The sequence below is a fragment of the Gavia stellata genome, unplaced genomic scaffold (assembly GCF_030936135.1).
Source record: "Gavia stellata isolate bGavSte3 unplaced genomic scaffold, bGavSte3.hap2 HAP2_SCAFFOLD_34, whole genome shotgun sequence".
NCBI lineage: Eukaryota > Metazoa > Chordata > Aves > Gaviiformes > Gaviidae > Gavia > Gavia stellata.
In genome coordinates this window covers 2558192-2584230 of record NW_026776320.1, presented here as the reverse complement: position 1 = coordinate 2584230, position 26039 = coordinate 2558192, and the positions used below count along the sequence as shown (strand labels likewise).

The following is a 26039-nucleotide window of genomic DNA, read 5'->3' as shown; positions in this document are numbered from 1 at the left end:
TTAATGCATTTTCTTGGAGATCTCCTGGAAGGTCCTAGGCAGCTTGCTTTCAGCCTCAGTGGCAGGGTTTAACTGACTCCTCTTGAAGCAGTGGTTGATGATCTTGGCTGAAAATGGAGGGGAGGCGGGTGTGTGAGGGTGCAGGTGAGTGTCAAAATAGTGAAATCCTGCCTTTTAAAGGGTCCAATGATAAGTGCATTTTTATAAGTAGATGATTATAGTAAGGTAAGCAAATAAGATTGCCCACCTTAATCTTACGGGATTAAGATGCAAAAAGTTGCATGCCTGAGAATAGATAATCAGAATGTGACAGGAAAGTATTACTTAAATATATCTGATAGATTCGATGACTCTGTTGAATAGCTGCTGCCTTGTAAAGCTTTTCCATAAACGGACTTTAAATTGTTTCTGAGCACTACTTTCTAGTAGCAATAGGTTACTTGTAACATTAAATTAAATATACGTAAGTTGGACACTTACAAAGCACAGGCTTAAAAATGTAGAACTGTAGTTACCTATGCTTTCTCTTAGACAACTTCCGTAAGAATATGCCTGGGATAGCCTATTTCCTTTTGCTCCAGCTAGGGCATTGACTCATCACCAAATGGATGCAGAGGAAAAAAAAAAGACTAGAAACACAGATGATCTAGATTATCCAGAACCCAGAGGAAGGAGAATGAAAAGAAATGAAGGAAGGAAAACTGAACGAAAAGAATCAATTAAATAAATTATTGAGGAAGCAGAGTAATGGAGGGGAAAAATATGAGAGATAATATAAAAAAGTAAAACATTCAAAAACAGTCAGTGAAAAGTTAGAACTATACATGTATATTTAAGACAGAGGAATAAAACATAATTGGCAAGAAATTTCGAGTGCCTTGCTCGAGCAATAGCTATTGAAAAAAGAACATTTTTTATGTCAACATTTTTAAGCTTATTTGTATTTGTGATGTATTACTTAATTCCCTGTCATATTTCTCCATTCCTTGTTTATTTCACGTTAGTTATGTGTTCTTTCCTTTATTGGAAGTTTGCTACTTTTATGTCCTTTCTTTGAGAGTTAGAGGACACTTGTTTAACTGGACGTGGGAGAAGATGGGAGAGACAGATAACTTTTGTGATCTTGTTAAAATACTAAGTTCAAATAATGGCCCTGAACGGCAGGGTTCAAGGGGTTGTAGTGAATGGGGCTACATCTGGCTGGTGGCCAGTCACCAGTGGTGTTCCTCAGGGCTCAGTCCTAGAGCCAGTTCTGTTCCATATTCTTACCAATGGTCTGGAGGCAGGAGTTGAACGCACCATTAGCAAGTTTGCTGATGATACCAAACTGGGAGGTGCTGTTGACTCTCTCGAGCGACAAGAGGCCTTGCAGAGGGACCTGGATAGATTGGAGCATTGGGCAATCTGCACCTTGTATGGAGGAACGCCGGGCACAAGTATAGCTCGGGAGCAGAGTGTCTGGAGAGCAGCCCTGCAGAAAGGGATCTGGGGGTGCTGGTTGACACGAAGCTCAGTATGAGTCAGCAGTGTGCCCTGGCCACTAAGAGGGCAAACTGCATCTTGGGGTGCGTTAAACACAGCATAACCAGCCGGTCAAAAGAGGGGTTTATCCTGCTGTATTTAGCGTTGGTGCGGCCTCACTTTGAGTACTGTGTGCAGTTCTGGGCCCCACAGTTGAAAAAGGATGTTAAGGTCCCTGAATGCATCCAGAGGAGGGCAAGAAAGCTGGTGGAAGGGCTGGAAAGCATGTGCTATGAGGAGCGGCTGAGGACTCTGGGTTTGTCTAGTTTGGAGAAAAGGAGGCTGAGGGGCGACCTCATTGCTCTCTACAGCTTCCTGAGGAGGGGAAGTGGAGAGGGAGCGACAGGATGCGTGGGGAGGGTTCAAAGCTGCATCAGGGGAGGTTCAGACTTGATGTTAGGAAGCATTCCTTTACCAAGAGGGTGGTCAAACAATGGAACAGGCTTTCTAGGGAGGTGGTCGATGCCCCATGCCTGTCACTGTTTCAGAGGCATTTGGACAATGCCCTTAATGCTTTAACTTCTGGTCAGCCCTGGCGTGGTCAGGCAGTCTGACTAGGTGATAGTTGCAGGTCCCTTCCAGCTGGAACTATTCTGTTCTGTTCTGTTCTGTTCTGTTCTATTCTATTTTTAATCAATGTTTGTGAAAGCTGCTGAATCGAAGGAAACCAGAAAGTGGCTTCTGACACTGCAGCTTCTGGAAGCTGTTGCACCTTTGGAAACCTTTGCTGTATTTCCTACAGGCAGTGCTTTCTCTTCTGGGACTTTGGCGAGTCCCCCTTCACGGGCTTGTGACCGCCGTGCTCTGGGTTGTGGCCACTCAGGTCTTGAAGACCTCCAGGCTCAGGGATCCTACCTCATCTCTGGGCATCCCACTCCAGTGCTTCATGATCCTCACAGGGATTTTGGTTTTGATCCCTTACCTCCAGCCTGAACCTCTCTAGTTTCAGGCAATGCCACCGTCCCTCACCCTCCCACCAGGCAGTGCTGGGAAGAGCCTGTCCCCATCCCCTTGATACCTTCCCCATAGGCACCAGCATGTGCTGTGAGGTGCCCCAACACCTTCTCTGGTCCATGCTGAACCAGCCCCAGCCCCACAGACCCTCCTTGCCTCCCCTGAGCCCCTCTGCTATGTCGGCCTCCCTCCTGTCCAGGATCCCACATGGGACATAGCACCGGCATGAGGCCTGATGGGTGCTGAGCAGAGGGCATCACCCTTGTGCCTTCTGGCTACGGGAGAAAGACAGGAGAAAAACTGTGAGAGCGAGCCAAGTGCTGCCCTTGATCCCTGTGGGAGGAAGCAGGGGAGCCCCGAGGGCTGGCCAGCATGCTGGGGTGTGGGAAGAGCCTGTGGGACTTTGTCCCGCAGCCTCCCAGGGAGGCACGGGGTGTTACCCAATGAACCCTCTTGTCGTATGTGCCTGGAGACATCTGCCATGGCCAGAGCGACCTGACAGGGCTCTGGGAAGACATGGCTGAGACCTCGGTAACTGGTGTGAAACACCGATGCCGAGCACAAGATAAGAGGTGGGGGGACGGAGTGGGCACTGGTGTTGCCGTAACCCCAGATGTGTGTACTGGGGCTGCAGCGCTGCCAGGGTGAGCGCCTTGGGCGAGGATGGCCCGTTGGGACAGTGTCATCAACAAGATATGGATTCTGATGTCACTGAATCCCCGATTCAACCGATGGGTTCTGTTGTCACCAAGGGATGGACTGAGACGTCCCGGAGAGACAGACTGTGATGTCACCTAGTGACGGACTGTGATATTCCCAAGCGATGGATTGTGACCAGGCGTCCCCCACTGCTTATATCTGGGCGCCGAGTCGCACCCAGCCAGCTCGTGCCAGCACTCCAGCTGAGTGAGTTCGCGAGGTTTGGAGTGTTAAGCGAGACCTTTGGTGCTGGTGTCGTGCTCAGGGAGTTGTTTGTTGCAGCTCTCGTGTCCAACCCCAGAGCCGTCAAAGGATTTTCCCGGCCCTGCCAGCTTCAGGCAGCCGGGGCACCCAGGAGGCACCCTCACAGCAGCAGAGGTGAGCTGTGCGGGGACACCTCACCCTGGGGAGCTGGGAGGGTTTCCTTCTTGAGGGACCTGGGCATTTCTTCCACCCCTCGCCAGGCCACCCAATGACCGTGGCCTCTCTTCCTTTTCTAGTGTGACACCCGCTGCTGCAGCACCGGTGCGAGGGAGCCTCTTGACATCGCCAGCTCCCCCCAGCCCACCGCAGCACATAGAGAGCATGGCCACGGAGCTGGAGAACTGCTGTCCAATATGCCTGGACAGCTGGGACAATGCCGCCTATGTGATGCCATGCCTCCACCAATTCTGTTACGGGTGCATCCTGCGGTGGGCTGAGAGCAAGCCCGAGTGCCCCCTCTGCAAGAGGAGGATCCTCTCCATCGTGCACTCGGTGCGGGCAGACGACAACTTTGAGGAGCATGTTGTCCCACCTGTGGCTTCATCCGTCGTCAGCCACCAGGCAGGAGGAGTTCCTGGCCATCCAGCTGCCCACAGCCCTGCAGCGACACTACCACAGCCTGTGGGGATGGTGTCCAGGGCTTCTCTGGGTGGCCTCCAGCCCAACACCTGGGCATCCCTTTTCCGGGACCACCCAGCTCTCCTCCAGCCCCTTCTGACGTGGGTGCGTCAGGAGCTGGGACGGATCTTTGGGAACCGGCGTTCGCTGGTGGCCATCGTGGAGGACCTCGTCATGCCCCTCCTGGTCCTCTTTGGGCTGGATGAAGACCTACTGGTCCAGCTGCTGGGGGCCTCCCTCCAAAACCGTGCGGCAACATTTGTGCACCAACTTATTAATGTTGCTGTGCGACGGTGCAGTGGGGAAGCCCACCGTCTGCTGGGTCTGGAGGATGGCCATGCTGCCGGGGAGCGGGAGGGCAGCCCCGTGGCTGCCCCCAGCCCCGCTGCCTCCCGAGGAGGGTCTCCCACACCTGTCCCGGCCCCCTCCAGCAGCTCCGAGGGAACCAATGTGGACGACCTCCCCAGCACCTCAGCAGCTGCCCTTCGTGGGGGTCCTGGCAGCCCTCCCTCTGTCCCCGTTCCTATTCCTGGGGAGCAAGAAGAGGCCCCGGAGGATCCCGAGGAGGCCATGGCACATCCATCTACTCCCAGCCGGGGCAGGGACCACTCCCCTGGGGGGCCACGGCGACCCCCGAAGAGGAGGGCTGGCAGCCCCGAGGCTTCCTCTCTAGCCAAGAAGAGGCCACCCCGCCGGCAGCACTAGAAGAATGCCCCAGGCACTGCCGAAACCGGGGTGGGCCAGCAGCTGGGGCATGTGCCGGCCCTCAAGGGCTGCCAGCCCTCTAAGTCTAATTATCAGGCAGTAAAAGAAAATAAAGGCTTGAAAATTGCCAAAAAAGTCTTGGTGTTTCTCACAGTGCAGGTGGCGTTGCTATCCCCACCCGTGCTGCTTTCTCCCCCTTTTCCTGGGGCTATGCCCACCATTTCCTGGGTGGTCAAACACTGGAACAGTCCTTCTTAGAGCAGTAGTCGATGCCCCCTGCCTGTCAGTGCCCCAAAAAAAGGCATTTGGACAGTGCCCTCCACATGCTTTAACTTTGGGTCAGCCCTCGACTGGTTGGGCAGTTGGACTAGATGATCATTGTAGGTCCCTTCCGACTGGAAATATTTCCTCTCCCCTCCCCTCCCCTCCCCTCCCCTTCTCCCCCCCCCCCCTCCCCCCTCCTAATAAATAGTGTAATCCTCCTCAGGAAGAAAAAGGAGCTAAAGGACCTGTTTGACCTTTCACTTACCATTTGAATCTCCGTCTTCAGAACTTGCTGCTATTTGGCAATCTGGCATTTCACTGTCCTCTCTTAGGTCTGAATGTTCAGAAAGCATGACACTTTTCTTTTCAGAAGCAGATTTAGCCACAAGGAGAACCCTCTCTCTTTCGTTTTCTGACCCAGATTTATTTTCATGCCCATTTTTCTGTCGTTCTTGAAGTACGCTTCCATTTTCTTCCATAGAAGAATCCTGTGTGGACTCAACTTCCGTGCAATCCATGTTAGAAACATGTTCTTCTGGAGACTCTTCCGCACTCTCTGCTTCATTTTGGTCTTCTGGAACTTTATTCTCTTTATTGAACTAAAATTTCCTCCTCTTTGCTGCGATACTTGAAGACGCTTTGTTCTTTCTGCGTTTCCTTTTTGACATCTCTACAAAGAGATATCAGAAAAAGTAAGCCAAAACATTACCAGAACAGTTCTTCCTTCAAAATCCAGCATCCTCATCTTACTTGACTTACAAGGAAAATTATCAAAGGAGCTCAGGTAACATTGTCTGTCTCCCTACATATGTCTAGAGAAAGAGTTGCAAGTTAATGAGGTCAATTTGCTATTAGATTTTAAAAAGCCAGCTACAGAATTTCACTCACAAAACCATCAGCTTCAAGATTTTATGAGCAGAAAATTCTTACTTTATATAGGAAGTATTACCAGAAAGCAAAGTTATTAGGTGAAGTTGCTTACTGTCTTACTACGTGAACTAATATAGATGAACAGAAAAGCATTTGGAGATGAGCCCTTCTTCAAATCGGTTATAAAGCTGTAAACTTCAGAAGCTAAACACATGTTGGGCAGAGTTAAAGAGACAATTTTAAGGGAATATTTGCTGGAGAAAAATTTGCCTGTGAAGACTTACACCTCACACGCTTTCTGTTAACCTTGTTTAAAACAAACTTAGCATTTTTGCCTTCCAGAAAAACCCACCGTTCTTTGTATCGACGGAGTACTGCACAAAGCGCATGGGTGAAGTCAATGGCAAAATTCCTAGTCCTGTTATGGAGACCAGGAAAGTTCACACCATGTCATGCGTTTTAGCCGAAAGAGACCCAAGTCCCTTTGTTCCTTCATGTCCTTTTCACAGGAAAAGTGAGGAAATAATTGTCTTTCCTTTACATATCTATTATTATTGCTCCCCTATTTTTCTGCCCTTTCCCCCTTCAGTTGGAAATCACACTAAGAGGTGGCATAGATTTTAGCATTTGAGGGCAGGGAAGGGAAAAATACTGTTTCTCGTAACTAAAAGCTAGTTGAGTATTCAGAAACTGCCATGTACAACATTTTTGACTTCAAGAGAGAGCAATTTAGGAGCCGTTAAATGTCAGTTGGGTCATCAAGTCCAGTGTCTTACAATGTAAACCATCCACTGTACTTGAACTTCATAACTCTATCGAATGAATGACCTCTGGATTTATCTCACGTTTTGAAGCAAATTAAAAACACTGAACGCCTCCGGCACGAAGAACCAGGCATCACAGAAACCTGTTATGTCACAAAACCAGAGAAGGTATCAGTGACTTTAGCACCTTCTCCAGGAAAGTCTGAATAAAATGCAACTTGCCTTCAGAGCACGGTGTACTGGAATCTACAGGCACTGCTGGCATCTTCATCTTTTCGTTACACTTTGGGTCTGTTTTCTCACAGCCAGGAACATAGTTCTGCTTTGGCATTACACGGTAGTAAGGCGGAGCATACTTTGAAGAGCTACAACCTTGCAATAAAGAACAGATAGCAAAGAATTGTGTCTTGCATTGTTGGTTACAAATACTGAGACAAGTCTTAAAATCATTAGCGTCAAAAACCATACCTCTTTTCTTGCGAGATTCTTGAATTTCTTCACAGCGTTGTTCAAAATCTTCATCCATTTCCTCTCTCACGATGGCATATGCAGTATCTCTCAAAGCACAAGCTCTGTGCCTAATGAGACGATCTGAAATTTTACAGTCAGAACTGAGTCTTTTCTACCAGCCGATGAAATCCTTTCTTTTGATTACTTATCGAAAGATTTTGCTCTTTTCATAGATAGGTTCTGAAGGGTTATCTCAGTGAATATTTTCAGCATAACAACATAAAAGTTAATCATTAAAGCAAAAGCACTAGTTACTGATCAACACTTCTATCACAATTTCTTGTCCAAGTAGTTTAATGCTCCAACATTTACAACCTGGCAAGAAATGCTCTCTGTGGATGTTTAAAATGATCTAATCCCAAGTCTACTGTCCACAGATGACGTTTATCAATTTATACATTTTTAATTTTTCCAAATTAGGGATCAAAACACATTCTTACCTCCAGGGTCTTTATCTGGGTTGTACTGTAAAGCATTGCTGCAGATTAGATCGATGTCTTTTAGAAAATCTCCTGCTGTTAGGTACTGGTGCAAGTCAATCTTCGAGAGAACTGCCGAAAGGTCCATGGGCTGTTTAATGACTGCGTCATAATCAGGTACCTACAAATGAAATATGCGTGTTCAGAGATTTAACAGAGTATCTACCAAAATTAATTATTTTAATAACGTAAAATAAAGGACTTCTTCAAAACCCCAAATATTTATGACACATCCAAAGATATGGAAATTAACCAGTTAGTTGCTTGAAAATAGAAGGGCTATTTCAACTGGCTTTGAAGAGACAGACCAGAAGAGGGAAAAACAAGAAGCAGGGAGGTCAGAAGCACGTGTGGGGCAGAGAAGGGAGCAGACACCCAGAGTGGGATTCATTTCACTTTGCTTCAGAAAATCACAGCAAAGAAAGCTTTCTCAGTAGAGTCACCCGAGATTCTCTTTGTTGTTGGCGGGAAGAAAAAGGTGCAGGAATGCACCTTTGAAGTATCTGTCCTAGGCACCTACTTTTGCATGAGATAACTGGACCGAGAGGTGCCGATTTCTTTACTCAGACCATAAAAGGAGCCTAATGACTAGTAGAGATGAGGACATCTAGGTTTGTTTAGGTTATTTACATCTCAGAAACTAGAAGTAAAGGGAAAGACAAGTCAGTGGATGTTTAGGGGAACAGGACTTTGCTGAAATGCAAAGCTCTATTAAAACGACAGCTGACTTCCAAGTATATGCCCCTGGCTTAGACTTATTCAATACATTACATGAGAAAAAAAAAAGAAAGCGTATGGGAGGAAGAAGAAACCACACAGCCCTTATGGTTGATCTTATACGGAGGAGCCCCAGACGAAACAGAGAATAGAATCTTAGAATTTATTTTAAAAACTGCTGTTCTTACTCCTGTTCTCACAGAAACTACTGCGAGTCAATTAAAGAGCTTTAGGCTTTATTAAAACAGTCCTATAGATACTGTTTATAATTATAAAGAAAGAGATCTCTCTGCTTTTCAGTGCTGTAACATGCCTACATGTCAAAGCCTTTTCATGAGTGAACTGTGTTGGCAGTTGGTCTAACTGGCAGTTGGTCTAACTGGCAGTCGCTCTAGATGGTCGTTATAGGTCCCTTCCAACTGAAATATTCTAAAGTTCTGAAGGCATTGCAGAAGGAACCCGGGGCTTTCAGTGAAACTCAAATAACAGACATTTGAGGGCCTCAAGGAGTCAGCAAAAGTAAAAGAAAACTTCCTGCTTCTTGAAAAATCACAATAGTACGGTCCTAAAAACAAAGACAAACCTTCCTATAAAGAGCACACAAACTCTGAGAAATATAAACACGCAGAAATTACGAATACACCCAGATAAAATGGTATTACAGATCAACACTAATTTACCTCCTCTGGGTCGACAGGCTTTGTAAATGCTCTGAAACGTCTGTCACCGGCAAGTCTACGAGTCACATCCCTTAAGAAAATCCTAAGTTCACGCAATATATCCTCCTCCTGCTCCTCCAGCTGTCTTATTTCTTCCTCTGTCAGCTGTGGAGGCTTAGGCAGTGGTGCTACAGGCAGTACTTCCAATGTCTGCCAAGCTTAAAAGAATCAGAAACTTTTAGTCAATTTACGGTACTCAAATACAAGCCTATGAAAAATTATTGATAGAAAATTACCACCAAAGCAAATGCTGTAGAGCTGTTAACTTACAGTTAGCAAAGTTTTCTATGTAGAATATCCTCACCTGTCTTAGTTTTTGATGCAGGAGGTTTAGCAGTTTGATTTACAATTAAGTCCTCAAAAAATGTTCTTCTTTCTTCCTCATTAGGCAACTGGATTTTGAACACTTCATCATCATTAATAAACACTTCTTTTATCTAAAGCACGAGGAGAAAAGATATTTCAGATGTAAGGTCACACAAATTCATGTTCTGTTCCAAAAAGATGAGTGCCTTTCCAGATTAAACTGAATAATCACCTTGATAAGACAAACTGTGAAAAGGTATCTTCTTGGCCTTAAAAGGCTGGATTTTCATAGGTTAGCATGGCAAATTAAAGTATCTTCTCTAAGGAACACCTCTAGAGTTAAAGCTCAATGAAGGGACCCTATGATACACTGATAAAGTGCTGACATTCAGCACCTCCTAGACTGCTTATTTTGTATTTACCTGCCTTGCTGTCCTTTAGTTTGAATCTTTATGGCAGCTATCGAAGGAACAGGCAGGATTCAGGAGACAAGTGTGGGCTTTTTTGGTAAGGTGCTGTGGGTTTTTTTTAAATTAATTTAAATGAGGTGTCTAAAGCTGCACACTTCCAAGTTTTACTCCATTTTTCAATCTCTACTACCAGAAAGTATGGAAGGAATTTCAATACTTATTTTAGAAAGAATTTATTAACCGTAGAAGAATTTCTGTAGAAAGTTAAGCCCTTTGAAAGCGTTTGATGATAAACACATCTAGGCAACCCCCTCTCTCCCCCCCAGTAAATGAGACAAAATAATCAGAGCAGCATATTCACATTTTGAACACCTTCCTTTAATGCACACTCTCAGATACCTAGAAAGCTAAGCACATACTCTTACTGAATTTTGTTAAGAAATACAACTAAAAATAGATTTCCAAGTTACTTAAACAGAAGTTGGAACTTAGCTTTCTGATTTGTAAAGCTTTCACCGATATGAAGAAAGAAATTGAAATTTTTAATAAAGAATTTAAATTTGAAATTACATTCCATCATTAAGAGTGTGACCATCGTACTTTCTCTGTAAAACTACCTTTCACTTTTCAGTAAAAGTATCTTTTTCCCATGTACATTTCAAGCACCGTATATTCTTGACTAAGTACATACCTGGCAATCTTGAAGTCACTGGAATTATTGTCTGAAGTAAATGTTTATGTCTGTCTAATGAGCATGAGTGTGTGCGAAGGGGGAAAAAAGTTGGGTCAAAGTCAATCTCTTTACTCAGAAAACACTTTAGGCAAATGCTTTCAAGCATTGTTTTGTCTAAGCAAATTTTAAGAGACCTGGTTAGGGTGCCTGAGTAATAACAGTATGAATTTGCTTAAGAGTGCACAGTACTCCAATGTTTAAAGGATTTATAAATTAACAAAAAACTGACTAAAAAAAGTAAGAAGAGTATCAACAGAAATACCTCTTCTGGGAGATCTGCATGACACACATCAGATGTTGCAAGCAGCAAAACTGGAGCAAATGCTGGAATGTTCTGCAGTAGTGTTGTAAAAGTAGCTCTCAATGTAGCTCCAGCAGCCTCCCACCACAAATGGATATGTGGAATATAAATGATACTTGGTGCTGTTCTTTGTGCTTCTCGCATCAACTGGTAAAATGAAAGCTTGGATAAGAAAACTAAACCATGTAGAACAGGCTAATAAATAACTACGTGTCAGTCAAACTGTCTTATGAAATAGGAGCACATGCAGCCAAAACATCAAAACAATCCAACAAAAAACAACTCCTTAACAATAAGGCAAAATTTTCACTTTACTCAAATATGGACATTGCTACACAGACAGAAACTGACCTGAATCTCTGCCTGATTTCAAAACTACTTAGGTGTAAGGTAATGCCTAAAGAGCCTTACAACTCAGCTGCTGTGGTGGTGTGCCTGAAAAAACAAGACTAACCCTTGAGCAAGATGTATTAGCCTGGGTAAATCACTACACGACTCTGACTGCACCATTTTCAATTCAGAGTGCGCACATATCCAAGTCACTCTGAAGCACAGTTTGAACAAGCAAAGACCTATGTGAAAAGATGAGGGCTGACACTGTGAAAGAAGCCTGGTTACAATTCATAACTTCACGTACATTTTATAAGAGGTGACCAGTCTGAATAGCTGCCTGAATAGCTAAATCACTCACAGCCTCTCATTATCAATCAGACCAGATTACGTGCTTTGGAAGACCACAAGCCATTGCCTACAGATGGTACCTCGATCACAGAAGAGGACATGCATCTACCACATGAGGGAAGCGGCAACAGTCCTTTCACATGACAAATTTCTCCGTGCACCCTTTCAGATTATCAATATTCAGGGAGTTCCTGTCACAAGATGGGAAGTGCACGTGGTATATCCGGGCAGTGACTAGACATGCTAGTTATATGACCGCAGGTGCAACCATCACATAACACAAAAGGAATTGTTCCTCTTATGTGACAAATGAGTCTCCAGTCATGTAACATGTCCATCCTTACTTGTAGAGCTCTCAAATGCTGCTACTAAATGTGAAAATATTTTAATACAGTGATGTCAAACAACGAAACGGATTTCCTGCCTAAAAGTAAAAAGGAAAACAGCACTAAATCTGCTTATATTTAATTTCTAGTATAAGAAAAACAAACGTAAGCGTTCCATGAATTTTAACGCTTTTACTGCATATACTGCAGCAGTACAAGCTGTATAGGTATATATAAAAAAAGAAACACTTCTTTTCCCCAAAAGCTTGATTGCCTTACAAATATAATGAAAATGAAGGTTACAAAAAGTGCATGACAGGCAGTCAGGCTGCTGCAGAGCCATCTACTGGGAGCACAGATTCTTAAGCAGCAATGAAAACAACTTTCTGGATCCCACCGAGATGGGGAGGACTTCTTGCTATAAAGAGGGGTTTATTAGCAGCACCTCCCGGCTTCCCGAGCTGCTAGCAACATCCTCACTTTCCATTCCTTTGGAATGAAAGATACGGCCACATGTAACATCCTCATTTGGTATCATTTGATCTAGCAGAAAAGTGGCTTTTCAGACAGAAGTAAACCTAACAGCACATTCAAACCAGGCCACCTCCATTAACAATGAATTTTGCTTACTTTACTAGTTTATATACAGTTCATGAATCCTATGAGATTAAAGAGAAAAAAAGGTACCTGTGCACATGTTTCTTCCGATGATGTGATGCTAACAAACAGAACAGATAGGTCTAGTGTATAGACTGGAAACTTTTCCAGGGCATGTATTACTGCAGGTGCCAAATGAGAAGCTTGCCCGTATCCTGGCTCTCCAACTAGTAAGAACCGTGGCCTGCAAGATGTTGGCTGGTAATAAGCATTTCTAGAACAGGAAGAAGAAAACAAGTTTAAAAATGAGGTGATGAATAGGCACACAGAGGATAAGGTTTTTTCCTATACACCTTTCTTTCTTTTTTTTTTTCCCTTTCAGTAAATACTCTCCATGTTCCAGCAAATAATAAGCTGGTCTGTGATCAGGAACACTGTCAAAGCCCATTTTCTTTTTAAAAAACTTGTACCATACCTCCCTTAAGAAATCCTACCAATCCCCAGCATGTCTGCTGTTCCTTTGGCTGGGTTAAGTAACGGCTCTTAAATCATACAGGGGGGCTGTCCAGCTAAATACACATGTGACAACTCATCAGTAACCCGATATGGGGGAGAATAACAACTCTCTCTCTCAGCACATGCCAATCTGGATCTCCTCACTGCCCGTAGACACTGATTTTCAGTAGGTCTTGAGTTTAAGTAGCTGTGAGATCTCTACATCTGTCTAGTTTAGCTGAAATTTGGCCATAGTTACTGGAGATAGTGGGAAGGAAGGAGTAGAACAACATTTCTAGAAAAAAATTAACGTGGGCACTGAAACACATTAGCTGTATCTGAAGAAGTACACAAATGGACTGGTTAAATTACAGCAGTACACTAAATATGTATTAAGATGTATATTCATTTTATTCAGTCATTCTAATGTTTCATCTTTGAATTGTCTATTAATTTCCTAGTAATCCTGCTTTACTAGCATGAAACACATTTGTGAAGAGCATTCGTTTTTTTCCACCACAATACTATTGTACCTTTGCTGGCTGAAGTCAAAGATCTAGAGACCTAACCAAGCTCAGCAGGTCAGAAGATTTTCTGGACAGCGCAGCAATAGGAAGTGAGAAAAATAACTGACCCACCAGTGACGACAATAATCTGTTTTTTCAACTGTCAGCTTATATGACTTCCACATTAAAATGTTAAAAAATTAACATAAACTTAGTCAGTTAAAGGTACAAAATGCAGACATTGTTTAAGTTTTTCTCACAGTGTTTTAACAAACCATTTCTCAGTTCTGTTTCTGCTACATAATTCGCTACTGGTTTAACAATCTTGGAAATTAGAAGGGCAAAAGATGTCTACATGAATCTGTAGGGTTTTTTTAGCTAAAAGGACAGGCAGCACGTTTCTTTGGTCTTGAGTCTTTCAAGGAATGCCATGGATTAAATCAACACATTCTAATAGTCTGTGGACCACTTTGACTTAGGAAAAGAGGGCTGGGCCATTCAGTTTGATGGGTTATGGCAGTGTACTCCATTAGAACCTCAGTACCCAGCTGGATCTTCACGCTTACTTCTTGCAAATATTGATCACCCCCCCACACCCCTCCCCTCTACTACTTCATCTACCACCCCTCACACCAAAACTGTTTACAGACACGGCCATCTGAATAATGCAAACATAAAGGGACAAATATGTACCTGCTAAAATTGAGGAATTTTTCCTTTTGTCTACCAGGCATTTCAGGAGTTGGCTTATCTTCAAAGATTGATGGTGATTCCTCATCACTGTCAATAGCATAATTTCTTAAAATATGATTTAAACTGTCTGAAAGACAAGAGAGGTTTGTTAACTTTCCTGAATAGTCCATATCTTGCTCTCACATTAATACAGCTTCTAAATCAGTGCTGGAGACCCCTTATATTGTATTTCTTCATTTGAGGGCACATGCCGAATGTTATTTTCTGAAGAGTTTATCCTACCACAGATCTAAGGAGATTGCACAAGTCTCTACAAAGCTGTCCTACATCGCATGATTTGCATAAGGTATTCTCTCTCTGTTGGTGAAAACAACAGGAGGTTTCTTCCTTAGAATAAAGATGATTAGGAACTTCTGTAGTTCCTAGGCACCTGAAGAACCCAACAAGGCCACTTCCTTCTGGAGCAGGTTCCCCCACTGGATGTGGGGAAATTAAGTGAACGTGGTGGCCACAGACTTCCCTTTGTCTAGGACTAGTGAGTCAGAATATACAGACCAACACATCTTCTAAATAAGGCTCCTCAAAGATCCCCGAAGGAAGAGATCATGAAAGGCCGACAACGGAGGCGGGATGCAATTACCAATCCCTTAGCCTCTCTGCTTTTATATTGTTGGTGGGTTTCTGCCTCTTTCACCAATGCAAACAATCTACCAGCTCTACTGGGAGTAATACTGATAGGATATTCTCCAGGGATTAGGATAATAACTAACTATTCATGGATCTCCGTTAATCAGGAGTGCAGCGAGTTTATCAATTTATTTGCTGTCACCAACCGACAGACAACTTGGTCAGGGTTGATGCAGTCAGGAGTGTGAGCTCACATATGCTATGCAAGCCAAGCCCCAGAGTATACGTTACTGAAACATTCTGATCTCATGTGCAGGCGTACAGTGTGATCCACAAACATTCAAATTAAGAGACTATGGTTAAAAATCACGATAGCTGTAACACTATTTAGCTTAAACCACTTATAGTTGTATTGTGGTTCTGACATTCTTCACAGGAATTAGAAGCATTCATGTAAAAATGCCCTCTCCCCCCATTTAAACATTTATTTTGAAAGAGGTGCCTCACACATTAAACCTTAAATCCATCTCTATGAATGATAAACACGATATTAGCTACTGTGAGAAACAGGGTGCTCTAGGAGAGAATGCATAGTTCTCTCCTATGTATTGCGAGTCATTCACAGCTCCCATCCAGCACTTCAGTTTAGAATCCAGAATAAAAACTATGCACGATATTCCTGAAATAAAGGCGTGCATGTGCGTATTATAAAATCCTACTGTCATTATGGCTGAGAGGTTTCTGTGTGTTGATTGCACAAATCGGAAGTTTTTGCTTTGGCAGAAGTTTAAAGAAGCGGCTACTGTTGTTATACCTTGCTGTTGGTCCTTCTTTAGAGCAAGCTCTGCGTGGGGAAATACTCTCTGCAAGGCTTGTAAAATTCTTGCTAGTGTGTTTTCAAGCAGTGGTTTTGAAATAGGTGATAGTGCTCGCCCAGGTGAAGCCACAGCCCTCCGTGAAGCTGGAACAGTCTTCTGCATAGCCATGACAAAATCCTTCGCTGTTATTTTAATAGAAGCAATATCTAACTGCAGTTTCTCACTGCTTTTGTATATTTGAGGATAGCGGCGGCGCAGAGCACAGAGGGCAGCTTCAGCACATAAGCATTTAATATCAGCACCACAGTATCCTAATAAACAAAACAAGAATCAAATGTTATGTCAGTCTCAGGCAACACAGAAGTCAAGGCCAAGGTTTCCAAAGTGCAACACTGAAAGACTTTGTATGCAGCTAAAAATTAACAGGCTAAGAGATAATCCAAAGCGTTACCGAACTGCAGAGAAGTTTTGTTACGTGGCTCGCAGCCTGATACCCTGCGCTTATGAAGCGGCCTCCTAATCAGAACTTTAGTCCTGAGGAAGAGGCCCCAAAGCTCTTTAATGTTCTGAGAGACAAGAAGAAAATGACAAGAAAAGAAGCATCTAACTTTGTTTGCTCCCAAGGCCTGTCAGCTGCCTCACGCTGCAGCAAGGCACAAGAGCTCGGGTGCTGCCTGGTACAAGCTCAGATTCCTTAGGACTCAGTCACATGCAGGGACTGACTTTGTTTTCAAACTTACCAACACATTTTTCAGCTAGCTCTTCAAGAAACATGTCCAGTGGCTTAGGGGTCCAGTCTCGTGTGTGAATCTTGAAAATATCTTTTCTAGCCTGGAAACAAAATGGTTGCATTTTGGTTTGTCCTAAGTTTTCTCTTAAAAATAAAAAACAAAACACAAAACCACCTCACATTAATAAAAATACTTTTTCTCTCCAATTCAGCAAAATCTCATGCTGACAGGCTCATTAGTTCATCAAATTTGGTTTTCTGCCAGTTCATTCAAGGAAGACAGTCCTAGCACTACCTTTCAAATTGCTACAGTTACTACGAAGAACAATAATTATGACTCAAACTCCTGTCATTGATCCAGAAAATGTCAAATGTTGCCTGTCTTCGTGTCTGATCTTAGCAAGACTTTCATTTAAGTATTTCCTGGTACACAGATTAATTATGGCAGATTTCTAGAATTCTTCCACAGTAGGGAACTGTGTATTATATCCATTTCATGGCACCTCCTCTCCTGTTCCTGAAAGCAGATAGAAACTGGAGGCAAATGTGTGTGTTAACTACACTGCTCAGTGCACTTTTATTAGCCTTCACTCCAATAAGCATTTTATCCTTTTTCCAAAAAGTGCTACTAAAAGAAAAAGCAGTATCAGCGGTAGCCAGAGAAAAACCACAAAAACAGGGTTCCAGTTTTGCACACGATCGTCCCCCCAATATGTTTTTGTTGCTATATACCTATTTTTTCATTGCTTAGCTATTGCCATTGAACTAGAAGCTTCCCAAGCCCTGCACCTGTGCAGTGTACTTCACATCTTTGTCCAAGTCGCTGTTAACGAGTACCAGTAAGAATGTCAGATCCCCAAATACTTATAGGTAACGCCCAGGATACCCAGCCTGGGAACAGTCCAACACAGGTACGTCCACTATCCATTCATAAACCAAGAACTGAGAGCAAGAGCGCTTCAGGGTGAAAGTGCCTAATTGGATTAAATAAGTAAGCAAACATGAACCGCTTTGGGAATGAAAAATCTTAAGTTGCTCCAGCACCAGCCTTGGTAAAAGTTGTTGTTAGCAGAAAGGAATTCTTGCGTGCACACCATTTCTTTCATTTTCCAGATGAGATAGCAGTAATTTATAGCTAATTCAGGCATTGATCCTTACTTAAACATTTCGGTGACTAGCAGCATCCCCTTTTCTTGGCTGGTCACAGTGAAACCAAAATTAATTCTAGAACTACCTACTTGTTGAAATCATCTTAGTCATATATATTCAGTACCAGGTCTGCCCTCCACAGCACAACGCAGCTCTCTCCAGACATCACTCTTTTGTCCAAGTTGTACAACACTGATTTCGACTTTAACTGCTCCGTGATACTGCACTGTTATGTGATTTTGTTACAAAGAGGGACTTTGCCACATTAGCATTAGGGTTGAGTTTAAGTTCTGACCTCTTTATTTGGCAGGCTGAAGAGGAACTCTCGATCAAACCGTCCGGGTCTTCGTAAAGCAGGATCTATAGAATCCAGCCTGTTGGTGGCTCCAATTACCACAATCTCTCCTCTGCTGTCTAACCCATCCATAAGTGCCAGAAGTGTTGATACAATAGAGCTAACAGAAAAATATAATTTTCATTCACTGGGTTAGTAAATTTTGTTACGTTTTACATGACCTTCTCCAATGACCACTCAAAAAGGACAAGCTTTTATTGATGAGATGCTCCTTACTGAAAGACTCGTTTTAAGACATAAAAAACCAGACAAGGTAACACAGGTCTTGTGCTGCTATCAAGCTTAGTGAATTGTTTTCAATTATTGTTTAAAAACCATCTGAAGTTTAGTAGCATTGAATTACTAGTTTTCAGGACAAATGAATGTGTCACATGAAGTTAAATAGGTTGTGGTCTTCTTTTCACAAAGATCAAGCAGCTTCTATGTAGGTACAAAAATGTACTACCTATGGATTTCGTCTTGTTCACAGGACCGCACAGGAGCAAGACCATCTATCTCATCAAAGAAAATAATTGAAGGTCGCATCTGGTAGGCCTAGAACGAAAACACAGCAATACTGACATAAGTAAACCAGCACAATTTTAAAGAGAAAATGCGTGAAAAACGTCATGGTTGGAAAGTCACTGGAGCTAGATTTTTCCAGCTAGCATCAGGGATCTCTACTAATGGAGCTAACGGAGTAAGTGGCACGAGTAACAGAAGACAGCAGCTATGTCAACCCACTGAGACTGGGTGACAGGAAACAAATCATACCAGTAGTTTTTACAGCTATTTGGCAACCACCGAGAACAGAGCCAGGACTTAATTCAATTAGAGGTTCTGGAAGCAAGCTTCTGTTATGAATTTAAATGACCATGCTTGCAGCCTGTATCTGTTTCCCTCTGATCTAAAGCCACCGTCTCTTGCCTCTTGAAACCTTTTTTGTGGCTGTTTGATGTTTTTTTGAGGGGGGGTGTGTTGCTTTGCGAGGTTCTCTCATTTGTTTTATTAATCTTTCCCAATACATCTCAAGATTTCAAGCCCCTAAAAAACCCACTGAAAAAAGAAACACTGACAATCCCGTTTCAGTGGAAGGAACTGACAAAACCCAAAAAAGAGTGAGTTCTTAAAAATATTGACCACAGAAAACTACAGTTACAACTCGGACAGAGCACGTGGCACATTTCCACTTTACCTGATCAAACAATAAACGAAGCTGTCGTTCAGATTCCCCCGCCCATTTACTCAGGCAGTCAGCACCTTTTCTCATAAAAAAGGCTATTCTCCTGTCACCTTGGCTACATTCATTAGCAAGTGCACGAGCAACCAGTGTCTTCCCAGTCCCTGGAGGGCCATAGAAGAGACAGCCTCTGCAATTAAAAATACCAAAGATTCACATAAGAAAAAAACATCATGGCAAAGTACCTATTACAACCCTCATCCCTACAACACACAACTCTTCTCTCTAGCTTACACTTCACGTGTAAGAGAGCGGTAACAGCTGAAGCGTGAGAAAAGTCAAACCAGATGGAAGTTTTGTGTTCCTACACAACTCAACAAGGCAGTAAACAACATGAATAAAGAGGATCATGCAGATGTACAGAACCTTGAGAAATGATTGTAGTGTCCCAGAACAACACTTCCAAAACTGCTGACAAACTAACAGGGGTGGTTACAGCACAGTGGAGCCAAACAAGAACAAACTTCAGCACAGAATCTAAGACTGGGCTAACTTATGAATCACCAGTTCATTCTTCAATGATACACGGCACATGCATTCTTGTTTTCACAAAAGGCAAGATTTGATAGTAAAGCATTTAATTCTCCCGTAAAAGGCTTTAAGTTAGTGGACTTGGTCTCCCATTGCTGATGATAAACGAGGAGGAAGTCTAAAGCTGGGATGGTATTCTGCATTTCCAGATAAATATAGCCATCAGCTAGAAAAGCCAATACACTGCTGTTTCAAAAAGAATTTAAATGAATAAAGAAGCAAAACACAGATTTTGTTGTCATTCTTTGTAATACTTTTAAAGTTACTGAAAGCAAAGGATTAAAAGTCGTATTTCAATATACCATGATTGAGTTTTGCTGACCAAGAATATGTAAAGCTAACAATTAAATCTCTAATAATTTCATTTCATAACTGAGTGCAACAAACGCTGCAAGGTTCTAGTTGCAAGTCCTATCAATTGTAAACTTGATACTTGAGCACTTGAAAAAAAAGAGAGTCGGTGGGAGAGACAACTGGACTTCCAAGAAACAAATTACAGTTGACTACCAGTAGGTAATTCCTTCTTCCTGCTTATAAACTAATGAAGTTGACTTGTACGTAGAACTCAAAACAAAAACACTCCAACCCTGCCTTTTAAAGGCAAGACACTTTCAAAGTATATTCTCCCCACACAGTACATCTTTGAACCTACATATATTCTGGATTCTATCCAGTTTTAAGAAATTACTTTTGACTACTGCTAAAAAACCCCATCAACACTCCTGAAAATTTTGAAGCATGGAAACATATTGATACCTCAGTTGAATATTCTCATGAAAATGGGGGACCAGCAGGTCGAGGGAGGTGATTCTTCCCCTCTACTTCACTCTCATGAGACCCCACCTGGAGTACTGCGTTCAGCTCTGGGGCCCCCCACGTAAGGACAGGGACCTGTTGGCGCAAGTCCAGAGGAGGGCCACAAAGATGATCAGAGGGCTGGAGCACCTCTCCCATGAAGACAGGCTGAGAGAGTTGGCATTGTTCAGCCTGGAGAAGTGAAGGCTCCGGGGAGACCTTAGAGCAGCCTTCCAGTACCCAAAAGGGGCCTACAGGAAAGCTGGAGAGGGACTTTTTGCAAGGGCATGTAGTGACAGGACAAGGGGTAATGGCTTTAAAACTGAAAGAGGGTGGATTGAGATCAGCTATAAGGAAGAAATTCTTCACCATGTGGGTGGTGAGGCACTGGAACAGGTTGCCCAGAGAAGCTGTGGACGCCCCAACCCTGGAAGTGTTCAAGGCCAGGTTGTATGGGGCTTTGAGCAACCTGCTCTAGTGGAAGGTGTCCCTGCCCATGGAAGAGGGTTGGAACTGGATGATCTTTAAGGTCCCTTCCAACCCAAACCATTCTATGATTCTATGAAACAATGTCTGTTACCTTGGAGGTTGAATTTTGAATCTCTCAAAGACTTCTGGGTAAAGCAAAGGAAAAACGACCATCTCTTTTAAAGCTGAAATGTGGTCAGAAAGACCACCCACACCATCAAACCGTACCTAAAGAGAAATTCAAAAGAACACATTTTGTATGTTAAAGAAAGCTGCAACCTTGATAAGGTTCCATCAGAAATTGTATGTCAGCACAAAGGAAATGCTCTGGGCAATTTTCAAACTGCTTGAGAGAAAACTGTAAACCAAGGTAGCTGTAGACAGCACGTTATTGAAAGCTTTCATAAACACTGGAAACATCTCACTGACACAATGAACTAAAAATACTTACTGAACAATCTGTTTGCATTGGATCAACGTCAGCCAGACTTGCTCCAATTTTCATTCGATCCTTGTGAATTCCCTTCAAATCGTCTTTCCGAAAGTTTAGTGGAAGACACCTGATTTGAATTAAGGAGAAAGAGAAAAGCGCTTTCTAACTTAGGATGCAGCTAGAAGGTTTTTGCTTTTATAACAATGGCAAGTGAATGCAGAAAACCTTACAAATGAGCTTAAACTTCCTAAATAGTTAAATACGTGTTCAAATTGTTTTCTATTTAATGTCTGTGAGTAAATAAAGGAAAAAGGTCACAGCAGGCATTAAACTGGGTTTACTTTAACAACTCTTAGCACTTACGAATAGCCACACCAGTCAACACAGCACATACATGAATGCAAGCTCTCACTACTTAAAAATTAGATCAAATGTTCAAGGTTTTTATAGATTTAAGAACAAGCGTTTGAGATTTGCAAAAATACACTGTTTTCAGGTTTATTTTCCCTCTCGGTGAGCACAGTAAAAAAAATCCATTTAAGCAAGAGAAAAATAAGAATTCTAAAGATCATAGTAAGACAACAGAAAGAAATTATGGCAGTTTATAATAGCACTTAAGTTGTTCTGCATGATAGCATTAAGTAATTTTCAGTTCACAGCCTTCCTCAGACAACAGGCTGCTTGTTCTTCTCTTAACTGTAATCTAAGTTTTGTACTGGTTTTCCATGACTATACATGCTGGAAAAAACATCCCACTGCTGTTACACTTGGCAAACCTTTCTGAAAACAATGTCCATTTGGGCTTCACAAAGAGAATTAAGCCATGGACAGACAGGCAGAAACACTGGGACTACTTCACTTTGGCTTTATCCAACTTTCCTCAGTATCTTAACTCAACCAAGCATTATAAGAACATTCATAAGCATGGAAGAAAAGTTAATTAAAAATGAAGGCAGTTCTGATGCTAAGAAAATTCATTTAGAGGGCAAGTACATAAAAGATGCTCTCGTATGAAGACCTCTCTGCAACTGGCAATCCCAAAACAGAGACACCAGTGGCAAATTTCAACATTGGCTGTGCCCAAATTCTTTACACATGAAACACCTTCCAAATACATCCTCCCGCACATGCTCTCAGACCTGGAAGTCTTAAGCAGCCACAAGCACCTATTTCCAAAAAACAGGTTAAACAGTTTTGCTGCGAAGTACAAAGGCCCACACCTTACACAAATCAATGTATTAACAATAATTACAGGACATACCAGTGCAGGCAGAGGACGAGGAGGAGACCCTACCTGATCAATGACCACGGAATGTTAGCAGAGGTTGCCAGTAACAACCCAGAAGTTCCAAGCTGCACCACCCTGTTGGAACTCTACTATGGAAGGCACCTGCAGCCCAGCAGTTGTCACACGGATGTACCGTATACGTAAGGGCACGTAGGGAAGTCTCAGCCTGAGCACGGAATACATTTAGCTCTTGCTGCCAGCAATAACAATACCTTTTTCTGTTGTCAAAAGAAGGAGAAAGTCCCTAGCCAATACGATGCCATAGCAGAAAGGCTTGCTAGTAAGGCTCATTTTAGTAGCTTTGTAAGATCATGAAAAAAACCCACTTACTTTGTTATAAGTTTGTCGAACAAAACAGATTGATTTGTAATGGTGTAATGACTTTGTTGAAGTCTGCAGCTTCAGCGGACCTCCAAATCCCCGTTTTCTTCATGGACTTGTTGTGCAGCTTTTGCATCAGCTCCGGTCTTCAGTATTCTGGTGACTACAATGCGTTAATGTATAAAATATTTTGAGACAGAAAATACGTTATTCCCTTTATTTCACCGTTGCTCTAGTAAAATGAAAAAAAAATCTGCAGTGGCTTGATTTTTTCTTTAAATACTGAATTGGAAGTTATTGTCATCACCACAGCATTCAACTTTAATTAATTATGTTTAAACTACCTACCTAAAAGCATGACTTGTATAGCAACTTTTTAATAGACTGGGAAGCCAATCTGATGAAAACAAACACGCAGCTTTTGTTCCATGCAGGAAGCAAGTTCATTCCAGTTACTTCTTTCTGGAAAAGTGAAAGCAACAAATACCTCTCTCTAAGGTGTTTTTACTCCATCCATGTCAAATTGTATCGAATAGTTTTTTTAAAAAAATATTTATGTGGGAAGTCTCTTCTTAAGATGCGTGGTTTTAGTCCATTGTTTAAGCATGCATCACTCATTTTCTGCATCCTGACACAAAAGCTCTAGAAGATAAGAAACGTCTCAAGATAAACTCCCAAATAGCAAAGAACTCAAACGCTTGCCTGCTTTAAAAACGATCTGCCCAGTATTTACCACACAGCATCCTTTGCCACGGGTCTGTTACTTGCACTATCATTAAAACAGTTAAGAGAGGTCAGTGAGGAAGTAGTGCACAATTAGAACTTGAATTACTACACACAAAGCGCATTTCAGGCCCCTTCCTGCGTTCAGCCCATCCATGGCTGGCAGGACGCTGGCTGGAAATAACGCATTTTCCCAGCTGCCAGCAAGCAGCCTCACAGCACCAAGCCTGCTTGTGTACTCAGCACAGTGATTCAGTTCCAAGGTGAATCACTGAACTTCAGTGACACCTTCCCCACATCAGCGGGTTTGTGCGCCTAATGACTGAATTACTTTTTAACTCAAATATTACCTCCTATTTGCAAGAACGATTTTCAATTAATTTGTGTCCTGCAGACTCCAGAAAATCCGTGTCACAAAGAAACCTGAGCTAAGGAACAGATTCTCAGGCACTAGTGCCTAAGAGCAGGCTGGAATTCAAGCTGTGTTCTCCCCTAGCCTGACAGGAATTAATAGCATATCCTTCTATTCTCACCTACCTCTTTCCTAAAACTCGTAGGAAATTCACTATCTTTTCACTATCTATTTTCACAACTTCAGCTGCTTTGGGTTGATAAGTTCAGCAGTTTTTGTGGCCAAGTTAAATAGATGGAGTGACCAAACACAATCCTTCTCAGAAACCAGACTAAAAAGGAATCCTAGGGAGTTACCACTACTTACCTTCTTTATATTCTTATTTTTTTTTGGTCTGACTTTGGCTTTGCCAACCGCCTACATTAAGAAAGAGAACAGAGGAGAGAAAGAAGAAAAGAATTATTGTATTAGAATATTGCATAGAAGCCTTGTATTGTACTGTTCCCCATCAAGACTAGGGAACCTGACCAAGTTTGTAATCCAGTGCTCCACATCATGCAAAGAAAAGCCTGTGGACCACACTGAGGATTCAGGTCCCAAGTCTGCTGCGTACCATATGCAGACAGTTCGGTAGGGACACAACTTTCCTAACCGGCTAATCTTGAAGTCTCAATAGTGCAAATAACATCTCAGTAACCAAAGCGGAGCAGAGATCTCAAAGGAGTTGGGAAAAGATGCACGTTTTTTATACAAGCAGAAGACTTTTACTAAGAAGAGTGATTCTCATTCTAAGACACTGACACTGACATTAACATAATCATACTGCCCCGCAGATTTTTAGCTGTAGATTTATCATGACATGACTCATTGTGCATGCTTTCACTTTTCCTTTTAATACTATGAATTGAACAGAGATTGGACATCTAGAAATACAATACCTCGTAAAGTGTCTTCAATTGACATTTTCACTTAATATTTCCATGCTTTTGTCAAAGCTAGAGTCTGAACAGGGCGGCATGTTTTTTCTCATTGATTTCAAACAGTGTCCACTGAAGCATTCAATTTTGCCAGAGGAAAATTCCTAGGGAAAGAAAGAAGGAAATAAGAACATATTAATCTGAACCATGTATGTTGAGCTAAGAAGGGAATTCTCCCTCCTTTAGGCAAGTTTATTCTGTAAGTCTCATGACTTGATAGTGGTGCAACTCATGGCAGGTAAGCCTTGAACCACTTCGGCACCAAGAAGTAGCCCTCAGAAAAAAAACCCAGCCAACCAGCTTTCAAAGCTAAAGCTCCTCTCCGCCACACTTTTCTTGTGGACAACTTGAGCTTAATAGCCTTTGAAAAAATTATTGCAGCAAAACCTTTCAGATAAACTTAGAGTTTCATGAAAAAACCCCCACCTTTTATTTCAACATTGGTTCAGAGAAGCAGCCAAGCTTGACCTTGCATGTCCTGGGATTAAAATCTAGTTAGGAGAGTTTTTCTCCTCTTTCCGTTCCATTTGTGACCTCATTTGGAGGGATATTAAAAGATTTCCTTCAGGAGGATGGCATTTATCCACAGGAAGCCAAAGGGAACTCAAGATACACTTCTTTTATTACCATTGATCTTGTTCACATTGGTATTTCTGCAAGGAGGATGAGTACTATCACTTCTACTATGTGAGGAAAGCTGTGATGACCATGAGAGGTGGCTTGTTCAATTTACAACCCAAGGTTTCATTAGGAATACCCCAAACTACATCTCACACTGAAAAAGGCAGAAAAACGACCAGATTCTTCTACTTCTTGACACTAACTTTACCAAGAGGTACTTCCATTAGCAGTTGATGGAGATGGTGACAGAAGCGTGAAGAATGTCACTACAGGAGGGCAGTGATGCATGCGTAAGGCCCATGCAGGGCCATGCAATGAGAGCTGTGGCCACCTGCTGCTGAGGGGTCAGCCCTGAGCCACAGAGCTGGGCAATCCTGTAACTGTCTGACGGTATTCTCCTCAGTCAACCTTGAACAAGTCATCCCCACCGTTCACCTGACAACTTCTCATGATAAGACAGACCTTTTGCACGAGGAGGATTTCCATCACCTTTCCTTCAT

At 42.6% G+C, this 26039-nt stretch overlaps 1 protein-coding gene across 1 annotated transcript; it reads right to left on the bottom strand.

Moving 5' to 3' along the window:
* Positions 1 to 26039, bottom strand: LOC132320860 (ATPase family AAA domain-containing protein 2-like). Its single transcript, XM_059834484.1, has 16 exons — positions 26029 to 26039; positions 21276 to 21384; positions 20937 to 21052; positions 18986 to 19160; positions 18257 to 18345; positions 17752 to 17911; positions 16318 to 16408; positions 15579 to 15888; positions 12529 to 12712; positions 10796 to 10981; positions 9389 to 9521; positions 9046 to 9242; positions 7610 to 7769; positions 7128 to 7250; positions 6248 to 6313; positions 1 to 107 (listed from the first exon to the last, which is right to left on the bottom strand). The coding sequence occupies exons 1-16, from the start codon at positions 26037 to 26039 to the stop codon at positions 1 to 3; spliced, it is 2217 nt and encodes a 738-aa protein (XP_059690467.1).

Bases quoted from the DNA above. Each gene is read 5' to 3' on its own strand.
- LOC132320860 (XM_059834484.1), bottom strand. The intron at 19,161-20,936 runs GTAACAGACATT...TTTTAATTGCAG, and splicing joins TTCAAAATTCAACCTCCAAG to AGGCTGTCTCTTCTATGGCC. The intron at 18,346-18,985 runs GTAAAGTGGAAA...TTTTCGTTCTAG, and splicing joins TTCGTTTATTGTTTGATCAG to GCCTACCAGATGCGACCTTC.